Genomic DNA, 10,365 nt, shown 5'->3' with positions numbered 1-10,365 from the left:
TTTCAGGTGTCTTACTTCCTGTCGGGGGAGTTTGTTGTCATTGTCGCCTTCGATGCGCACTCTCACCACACCAGCTTTATCCACTATCTCCTGGATAACCTTGCCATTTTTTCCGATAACCTTCCCTACAAACAGAAAATGTGACAAATGATCTGTTAACATCAGTTTGGCAGGTAAAGTCAACAGGACATTAAAAACGTAATCAAAAAAATATTTTAATGCTTTTGTGTAAATATTTACAGTCTCTTACAAAATGATCACTTTCCCACCTCATATTATAAGTTTTGCGAATGAACTCCTGTTGCAAATTAAATTAATTTAGACAATTTAAATTAGAAATTAAATTAAACTTATTTTAGAAATTTTAACTTTAAAATAGACTTAAATTAGAATTTAGCTTTGGCAACTAACTGAAATAAGTTTGTTGAAATATTAAAATGAATAAAATAAAAATAAATGAATGCCTAAAAAAACAAAATCAAAAACAATAATATTTGAATAATAATAATAATAATAAATAGTTGTCAAGTTTTAGTTATTTTTTATCCTGTTGCACTAAAGTGTTTTCACTGTTAAATAAAACAAAAAAAAAAAGGTCATAAAAATAAAGCTACAATAAAACAAAATATAAATATATAAAAAACTAATAATATAAAAAAAATATATAAATAGTTTTGGGAAGTATGATTCATTTCTCCTGTTGCGAACAATTTCCTGTAGCACTAAAATGATGTTACTGTTAAACAAAAAAATATATAGAAATGAAGTAAATAAATATCATATGAAAAACTTTACTAATAAAAAAATAATAATAATAAAGTAGAAATTTTGCCTTGGCAACTAACTGAAATAGGTTTGTTAAAATATTAAAATGACTAAACTTGAAATAAAAAAAATTTGCTAAAAAAAAAAAATGTAAACTCAAATTAAAATGAAAACTGAAATATAAAATAAAGCTAATTCAAAGTAAATAATGCTAAAATAAGCGAAATCTTTTACATTTGACTTTATACAAACAGTTTCTAAATGAAAAAATACATACCAACAAGATTGCGAGGAATCTGCACCGAATCTTCCAGAAACTCTAGATAATTCTTCGCTTTCTGTACGGCCTCCACAGTCTGCAAAGTAACATTGAAGAATAAACTGTATCCATTACAGAGGAGCTGTATAATGTAACAACAGTGTGCACAGAAAGCTGACGCACCTCTCCGTAAACCCGGAAGGTTCCCGTCTCCTCGTCCAGCTCGATGGCGGTCACTCCCGGCACCTTTCTGGCTTGCTGAATGTTACTGCCGTGGCTCCCGATGGCGAGACCCATGAGGTCCTCTCTCACAGTGAACTCGTCCTGAAACGCCGAGGCCAACTGCTTCGTACTCTACAAACACAGAGATTTTCACATTTCAACCCTGGGTTAATACTCTCTGAGTTGTACACTTCCTACGTTAATACTAAAGAAAACCGGACGGAGAGAGCTGACTTACCTCTAGGGCTCTCCTCTACTAAGGATTTTTCTGGTCGACCAGTAGTCGTTCATTTGACGCATTAGTCGACTAATCGCACGTTTATTAATAAACCATTTAAATCATTATAATGAGCCTTTAATTGCCTACATAGCCTAATAAGCACTCAAGCACACGCATAAAGCTTGCCACAGCGCACCGGCAGAAGTAATGATTATGAATGTGTCAGTGAAAAACAGTAAGGAGACTGCATTAACATTTTAATAATTTAATAAACTAGTGCTTTCTTTGTTTTCAGATTCAGAGATGAAGTCGGCGACACTGACTCGACATCTCTGCAGTAGTGATGCGCCTTTATTCATGTTTCATACGGATTACATAATCTGCGAATTTGTTTTCCATTTGAATTGGTTTATTTGAAAGTAGACATTTCACTCTCTATAGATATATTTTTAATGTCTGTAAGGCAAGTATACACGGAGTTTCGCGCTCAAGTTCACAGAGACCGAGACGGCAGAAAGCGCATCCTGTTTGCTTTCATTATTTTACAAAAGCGCGGTATTGTGCTCACACAAATACACACATAAATAAACGTAGAGTCTTTACAGATTCGAAAGATGCATTACATTTATCTGTATGACCAAAAATGAGGGATTATTTTAAGAGCAAGTGAGCGCACCGGCGCCTCCATCTGTCCTGCAGTGTGCGCTGTTTAGCTTCCACACTTGAACAGCGCACATTTCTCTAGGTTAACATTAGATTGAGCGGCCATGTAAAGTTGCTAATACTTACATATTTCACATAACAAGCCATATTTGAGGTTGATGAATGATAGGCGAGCGTTCGGATGTCCTGCCCGATGTACTGTATTACCATAAACTAGCCGTTAATGATCTGTCTGTCACGGACTGCGTGACCTCGTCTGTGGATTGTTTTGTTTTTTTCTGCGACTAAGCGACTAATAAAATTTTGGCCGACCAAGCTTCTTCTGGTCGACTAACGATTAGTCGACTATTAGGGGGCAGCCCTACTTACCTCCAGATGTTTGGTGGCCTCCTCGTTCCGGGACATGAGCAGGAGTTTGGTGCGGATGCTGCGTAAATGCATGTCACTCAGCAGGAAGACGCGCTTGACGGTGGATTCGTTCATGGACTGGTGGTGTTGGGGAACATTATGTGGATCAAGATTTTGTCATGTTTAAACCTACTAACAGAAGTGCAGAGGTTAACTGGGACTCACCAATACAGTCAGTTCACTTTGCTCCGGGCTGTAAACAATCCGAATGGCTCCGACCGCCTTTTTGAAATCCTTGTGGGCTTGTTCGTTCTCACATCTAACATGGGCAAAGAAGAAATGTGTTCATGGTTTTCTCTCAGGAAGCAATGAGAGAAGATCAGGAAATGACCTCACCCACAAGGCTATGGCTCTAACAGCCATTTTTTAATGGACACAAGTAGAAAATCTTACAAAAACTTTACAAAATATTATAATAAGAAAAATGCTTCAAAGAAAAAGATTTTTTTTTTTATGATCTAATAAATTTATGATCAAATTCGTATTAAATATGTGAAATTGTGAGTAAATTATACAGTACATGTGTGTGTGTTTTTATATATAAAATATGGAAAAGTTAATAAAAATAAAAAAAGACATACTAATATATATATATTTTTTTTTTTTTCTTATATATATATATTTTTTTTTCTTTCATATATTAATGTAATATTTATATATAAATATTAGGGTTTGGGGTCAGTACAATTTTTTATGTTTTTGATATGAAAGTTTTTTTTATATTTTATTAACTTTTTTATTCAATTTTAATTCAACAAAAAATTATATATATATATAAACTTTCTTTTTAGGAAGACTTGAAAATAACTGGAAACAAACAACAACAAAAAACTAAAACTTAAGTACAAATAAATTTCACCTAAATAGAAACTACATTATGAGAAAATATAAAAAGAAAAGCTAATTCAAACATTCACAAGTGTATTTCCAAATTCAAATAATTTCGTTTTTAAATATTTATATTAGGTTTTAATATTTTATTTTTATATAAAATATTTTATATTACTTTTATATTTGTATTTATTTTTAATATACTGTATTACCTTTTTTAAAGAAAACTGGAAAACAATGGCACATAAATAAAAACTAAAACTAAACGAAAAACAAATGAAACCAAAATAGCAGCTAATCCAAAACATCAATAAAAACTATAATAGAATTTAAATAACAATAATAAAACAATAATCCAAAACCTATGAGATGAAAAAACTAAAAACACCAAATACAAGTGCCAGCTTCTATTCTGTTTAGATATTAATAGTAGTAGCAGTATGTGAAATTGTGAGTAAATTATACAGTACATGTGTGTGTGTTTTTATATATAAAATATGGAAAAGTTAATAAAAATAAAAAAAGACATACTAATATATATATATTTTTTTTTCTTTCATATATTAATGTAATATTTATATATAAATATTAGGGTTTGGGGTCAGTACAATTTTTTATGTTTTTGATATGAAAGTTTTTTTTATATTTTATTAACTTTTTTATTCAATTTTAATTCAACAAAAAATTATATATATATATAAACTTTCTTTTTAGGAAGACTTGAAAATAACTGGAAACAAACAACAACAAAAAACTAAAACTTAAGTACAAATAAATTTCACCTAAATAGAAACTACATTATGAGAAAATATAAAAAGAAAAGCTAATTCAAACATTCACAAGTGTATTTCCAAATTCAAATAATTTCGTTTTTAAATATTTATATTAGGTTTTAATATTTTATTTTTATATAAAATATTTTATATTACTTTTATATTTGTATTTATTTTTAATATACTGTATTACCTTTTTTAAAGAAAACTGGAAAACAATGGCACATAAATAAAAACTAAAACTAAACGAAAAACAAATGAAACCAAAATAGCAGCTAATCCAAAACATCAATAAAAACTATAATAGAATTTAAATAACAATAATAAAACAATAATCCAAAACCTATGAGATGAAAAAACTAAAAACACCAAATACAAGTGCCAGCTTCTATTCTGTTTAGATATTAATAGTAGTAGCAGTTATTTATTTGTATTGCCATGTCAGCATCTAAGGCTATCTTCATGACAAGAACTGAGTTTTTGTTTAGATATTATATAAATATTTTATATAATATAAAATATATTATATATAAATAGTAAATATTAACATCCCAGGATGCACCTCATGAAGTATGATTTAGTTGTGACTGTCTAAATTCTTACTTATATTAATAACAGTGATGTTTGAGGCCTGTACTCACGCTGCTCTGAGATCCTCTGGCACAGGAACGCTGCACTTAAAGAACGTGTTCTTCGTCACAGCTTCATTGCGGTTGACGGGGCGGAGACGCTCGAACGTCACGATCTCGTTGTAGGTTGCGTCACAGGCGGCGTACTCGATAACATAGAACTGCAGGAAACAAAAGTGAAAGTGAACTCCGAGCTCTTCTGGAGAAACAGAAAGTTTGGGCGCGTCACACTCACGTCTCCTTTCATCATGCGCACTTTAGCCAGCCACCAGCCGCAGGGCTCCTGCTCGTTCGCTCGGGAGAAAATCTGAACACAGAACAACACGCGTTAAGAGCTTCTAGTAGTAGTAGTAGCATATTTTTATTTAATGCCACGTCAGCATCTTAGGCTATTTTCGTGGCAAAAACAATTTTAAAAATACAAGTATAACAAATACAATAAAAACCAGCAAAAAAACAAGATTTTTTACATTAACGTATGATATAAATTCTACGACTTTTTCTGGCAAAATTATACTAAACAACTCTTTAAGTGAGTTCACTTCATAAAAGAGTTTTTAAAAGCTTCTAGCTAGGAAAGGCTGCACAATACTAATAATATAAACGTGTATTTCACTTCACCTCCACTTCTTCTCCTTCGGTGATCTCCTTTTTGCCGTCAGCAGGAGGTGGTGACCGCACATCGCTGAAGGGAACTTGTCTTTCAGGTTGCCAGCTGAGAAAATCATTTTCATATAATGACGCTCATCCACCAAAGCTCATTTCAAAAGCATTAATGTCATGATTGGAAACTATTAGCTTCTACTCACTTATTTTCGAACGAAACGGAGAGCGAGTCGTCGTGAACGTCTTTGACAAAGCCCTGGAATAATGAGATGTAGTATTAGTTATCAAAATAAATGTAAACAAGTACGTCAACCGATAGAATGATTTGTTAAAAAAGGAAGTTTTGTTAAAAACTGAATCCACCAATGCTATCATTATTATACAAGTTGCGAATTTGCTGCGTGAAGCGGGGTTACTATCGTTAACTGAAACTATTACGATTATCGTGAATTTAAATAAAGCTGAAATCAAATAAAGTATAAATATTACTCATAAAAATAATAAATAAATGCATTAATAAAAGCGTCTTCAAGTGTGAGTGAGAATCCACTAATGCTAAATTTTCAAAATTTACTCTAAATACTAAATTTTCTGTGAAAACAGTGTTAGCTAAACATTTTTGTTAATTGAAATAAAGCTAAAATTAAATGTAATTATTAGACACAAAACTGAACAAAAATTTGAATTAAGTCTAGTTCAAAATTAAATGAAAATTAACTGAAATTAAGCTTAAAAAAGTAATATAAAGTATACTGAAAGCTAATTCAAAATATCAATGAAAACACTGATAATATTTAAATAATACTAAAATAACACTTATCCCAAAGTTACGAGATTAAAAAGATTAAGCACCACAGAATAAACTTTTTAAAAATTGTAGGCCTGGTTTCACAGATAGTGCTCAGACTAAGCCAGGATTAGGCCATAGTTTTTATATTTTTACAAAAAGTGCTTTAGAAAAAACATTACTGGAGTGCATCTTGAGACAAAACAATGGCACTGATATGTTTTAAGATCAGTCAGTGCAAGTTTCTTTCAGTTGAAACAGCTCAGACTTACATTTTAGTCTGGGACTAGGCTTAAGCCTGGTCTGTGAAACCGGGGGATAATGTATTATAAAACACTTTTAAAAAATGTTATATAAAATACTAACACTGTAGTCTTGTCCGTCACTAAATAATTGTTTTCCCAGCCGAATGCACACGAGAACAAACATATAGTTTGACAATTATGAGCCAGCTTTTTCAACAAATCCTTTCAGTCTAACGAACAGCTGACGAATGTCAGAAAGCTCGTTTATATGAAGTGTGAAATATATGAAATGTTTCAAAAAGGGGTATTATTTTGTTCAGTGTGCTCAATCAAATATTAAATCAATTAGTTATTATATAAAAATAAACTGATATTTCAATATTAGGCCGTCAGCACTGCCTCTCAATGGCATCTGACTCCAAAATGGAAGTTGGTATCTCCTAAACCTCATCTCAAAATAGACCGGCGTTAAAATATCTGCTGCGCTGAATGACAGCTGCAGATGGAAAGCGAACAGCTGACCTGCATTGACATAAGCCTGAGATGGAATAATAACTTCAATTAGACTTTCCAACTGGCACTTGTGTTTATTAATATATAGCCTACTCTGTGTAGAAAGCTATATATTCATGCATGATGTATAGAGTAAGTACTACACAATACCAAACTACAGACACATTACTTGGAAATTTCTTGAGTGAATCAAAATCTGGTCTGGGAATACAACACATGCACATGATCTGATCATTTCTGACCACACCTTAAATTATGAATATGAGCTTCCTGGCGTCTTTTTAGCTCAACTGAAACCACATATCAGTCTCACTTGCTCAACTAAACAGCTTGTTTTAATTATAAATGGTTCTGAATAGTAAATAGGTTATTATGAGCTTCACTGTAACGATAGTAAAACCAACGAATATGACCGATAGCATGTTTGTAATGAGCAACAATGCCCAATTACTGGTGTTTATTTTAGTATTGAAGTATTATTAGCTTTTATCTAAACATTCATTGTGGTTCTGTTCAAATAAATCGTTGAAAAACGACATAACCGAACGCCTGACAGAATAATAACCATTACAACATAACGCTAGCAGATAAACAAACTGAAACCAAAAGTAAGTTATTCTGACCTTGAAATTCGTTTTCTCCTAATGCAAACCACTTTTGTATTTCTAGTCGAGGTTAAATAAACGTTAGCACTGAATGAAGTAATGTTTTCTTATTTAAATATCATCCTCACGCAGCTGCTAACCGGCTAACGGCTAACAGCCACAGAGTCGAGCACTATTTAAACGCGTCAAAAGTACATGATATGGCTCGTTTTTCTATATTTTATTGAAGGTTTTATCACCCTCGCTGTCTTAAGAGACACATGCGTGTGTATAGTAAAAGAGAATGGAGTAAAATCGTGTATTTACCTTATAATAAGCTCCATTGGAGCCACGGACCTCCACCGTCAGTTCCTCCATGTTGAGCGCGAAGAGGATGCTGGGTAAAGTTCTAGAACTGTACAGGGCTCAGCAGTGAACCCTGAGGAACTCCTTCATACAGTACTTCAGCCTGAGATGATGTATAGTAAATAAGTATAAACAAACGTATTTGAACAGTACTTTTTTTTTTTTTTTTACTTAACTCAAGTATAAATGGTTCTGTTGACTTACTTTCACTACATTTTGAAATTGGTTCAAACTGCCTAAATGATTCATTTGATTTGTTTTCGTGAATCGCAAATCTGAATCAATGTAACAGAGTTATGGGTAATCCGAACAAAATACACTTAAACTTTAGCCTGTGTTTTGGATATAAATTTATTTGATTATTATTATTTTTATTTTTTTTAAATGGCTTAAACATTATGGTCGTTGTGAAAGGCATATTAAGTTAGTAATTTTCATTGAACATAAGAAAACAGTTCATATTTGTAATATTTAGCAGATACTAGCAAGTTAAAGTTAAAATTTAAGTTAAATTTAAGTCAAGTTAATTTAAAATACAGTTTAAATCTAAAATTTTAAAACGTGTTAATCAGTGACTAGAAAATATCTGATAACACTTGTAAAATTAATTACATTTAAAGTTTAGTTAAATTAACGCTCACATTTCTTTAAACATATACTGCAAAGTGTATATGTGGCACATGCATAAAAAGAAAAACAAAGTATTAACAGTATAACAATTAAACAATTGCTAAGAAGTTGCCAAGGTGTTCTTGTGTTTTAATGCATTGTTTAGTGTTTCCAATGGTGTGCTGGGTGGTTGCTAAACAGTTGCCAAAATGTTCTCAGTGTTTTAGTCCATTGTTATGAGGTTGCATTCATGTCCAGAGATGAGCTGAAGTTTAATACTTACGGTCAGGCATTTGTTCAGATCACTAACCTCGACTATCTGCAATAGTAATAGAGTTGTTTTCCTTATCAAGCACCCATAATTATAAATCCAGCAACTGCAATGCAAACTGGAAAACATGCATCACTCTGGACATTACATATAAATGATGTGTTATTGTGGCAGAGGCAGGCCAGCATGTTTCATTCGCTCACTTAAACAGTTGCAGAGATAATCTGGATATCCTACCATAGACTCCAGCACCCGTCAATCATCCATGTTGCCATGGCTACTGTATAATCAGCTGCACCATTATTCATGTCATTCACTTGTTCCTTTGATAATTGGTACATTTAATATCAGTTAATACTATTAGCGAATTATTTTTTGCATGGGCTACTTTACTTTGACTGACAAATGTGAATTTTACACTTACATACTAATGAATTAACCCTCTATTATTCCACATATTTACATACAGTAAATATTCACATAAAGACTATATATATATATATATATATATATATATATATATATTCTACAAACCATTTTCATGATGAAATTATATAATAATGAATATAACAGTAGAATAATTCAACCAAATATTGTTTTTTCTAAATATGACACATTTATATTATATTATCACATTATTTCTTTAATTTGTGTATTTTAAATTGTGGCTGGGACAATACCATGCTATGAAAAAATAAATAAATGAAATATAATAGCTGTCTTAGGCACTTTTACTAACAGAATGAGATCACAAATCAAGAGCAAGAAGTTGGAAAAATGGGCCAAATCTGATACTGACATCTAGTGGTGAAATACCAATAGTTTTATTTAGATGTTCCAATACACTGATTTCAGCCACTAATATTTGATTTAAAAAGAGAACTTATTTTACTTTTTTTTTTTTTTCAAGTAAAACAATTAATTTTTAATATAATGATATATTAGTTGTATAATAATATATGTAGTGTGCCTATATTTATATTAATGTTTGATTATATACTATATAATTATTAAGAAATTCTATTTGAATAATTACTATAAATATAAAAAATACACATTCTAGCATGTTAACATACTACATTATTAATAAAAATGACTAAAATGTAGTCTGTCCAAACACTTGAATAAGCAAAGTGACATTAAACTAAAGTTATCTACAAAAGCTATTTTATTTACAGAACACTCCTCCACTATAGATATGTGATATGTATTAAGCATTTACATGCATTAACATGTCCAAAGCTCAGGCTAATTTCTTCAGCAAATGTAATTCATCATGAGCGCCTCATGTTTTTCTGGGAATAAATATTTGGGGCAGGGTTTCCCGCAATCACTCTCACCCCACATGTGTAAAATCTGCTGGAAAAATAACCTACAGCGTCTGACGGGCTTCACCAGTGCCCCGCCATATAAGCGTTTATGGTCTGACTGATAGTATAGCCCGTGTTCAGACTTAAACCAGTTTACGAATTCCATTATGCTAAGCCCGAGCACTCTCACCGCTGATGAATGATTATAAAAATACATAATCTCCCGTGGTACCCTCATTGCACTACGACGGGGAAATTTCATTCATTCTATCCAATTTTTCCCCTTATTTAAAAAAGAAATTAC

The 10,365-nt window shown here is 31.7% G+C and overlaps 1 protein-coding gene across 1 annotated transcript in view; it reads right to left on the bottom strand.

The window, feature by feature from the left end:
* LOC107747922 (fragile X mental retardation syndrome-related protein 1-like) overlaps window positions 1–7,915 on the bottom strand; it is a 16,474-nt gene extending 8,559 nt beyond the window's left edge. The window contains 11 exon segments of the mRNA XM_016562534.1: window positions 1–15; window positions 18–125; window positions 1,043–1,121; window positions 1,208–1,378; window positions 2,499–2,615; window positions 2,703–2,796; window positions 4,783–4,931; window positions 5,006–5,077; window positions 5,392–5,485; window positions 5,580–5,632; window positions 7,833–7,915. The exon segment at window positions 1–15 is cut by the window's left edge and continues 255 nt beyond it. Of these exon segments, the coding sequence (XP_016418020.1) occupies window positions 1–15; window positions 18–125; window positions 1,043–1,121; window positions 1,208–1,378; window positions 2,499–2,615; window positions 2,703–2,796; window positions 4,783–4,931; window positions 5,006–5,077; window positions 5,392–5,485; window positions 5,580–5,632; window positions 7,833–7,883 (1,003 nt within the window). The 5' untranslated portion in view covers window positions 7,884–7,915.
* Window positions 7,916–10,365: the final 2,450 nt, after the last annotated feature.

Source organism: Sinocyclocheilus rhinocerous, unplaced genomic scaffold (genome assembly GCF_001515625.1).
Source record: "Sinocyclocheilus rhinocerous isolate Xijiao unplaced genomic scaffold, SAMN03320098_v1.1 scaffold1191, whole genome shotgun sequence".
Classification (NCBI taxonomy): Eukaryota; Metazoa; Chordata; class Actinopteri; order Cypriniformes; family Cyprinidae; genus Sinocyclocheilus; species Sinocyclocheilus rhinocerous.
Note: the sequence above shows the minus strand (reverse complement) of the source record. Positions and strands in the feature narration are given on the sequence as shown.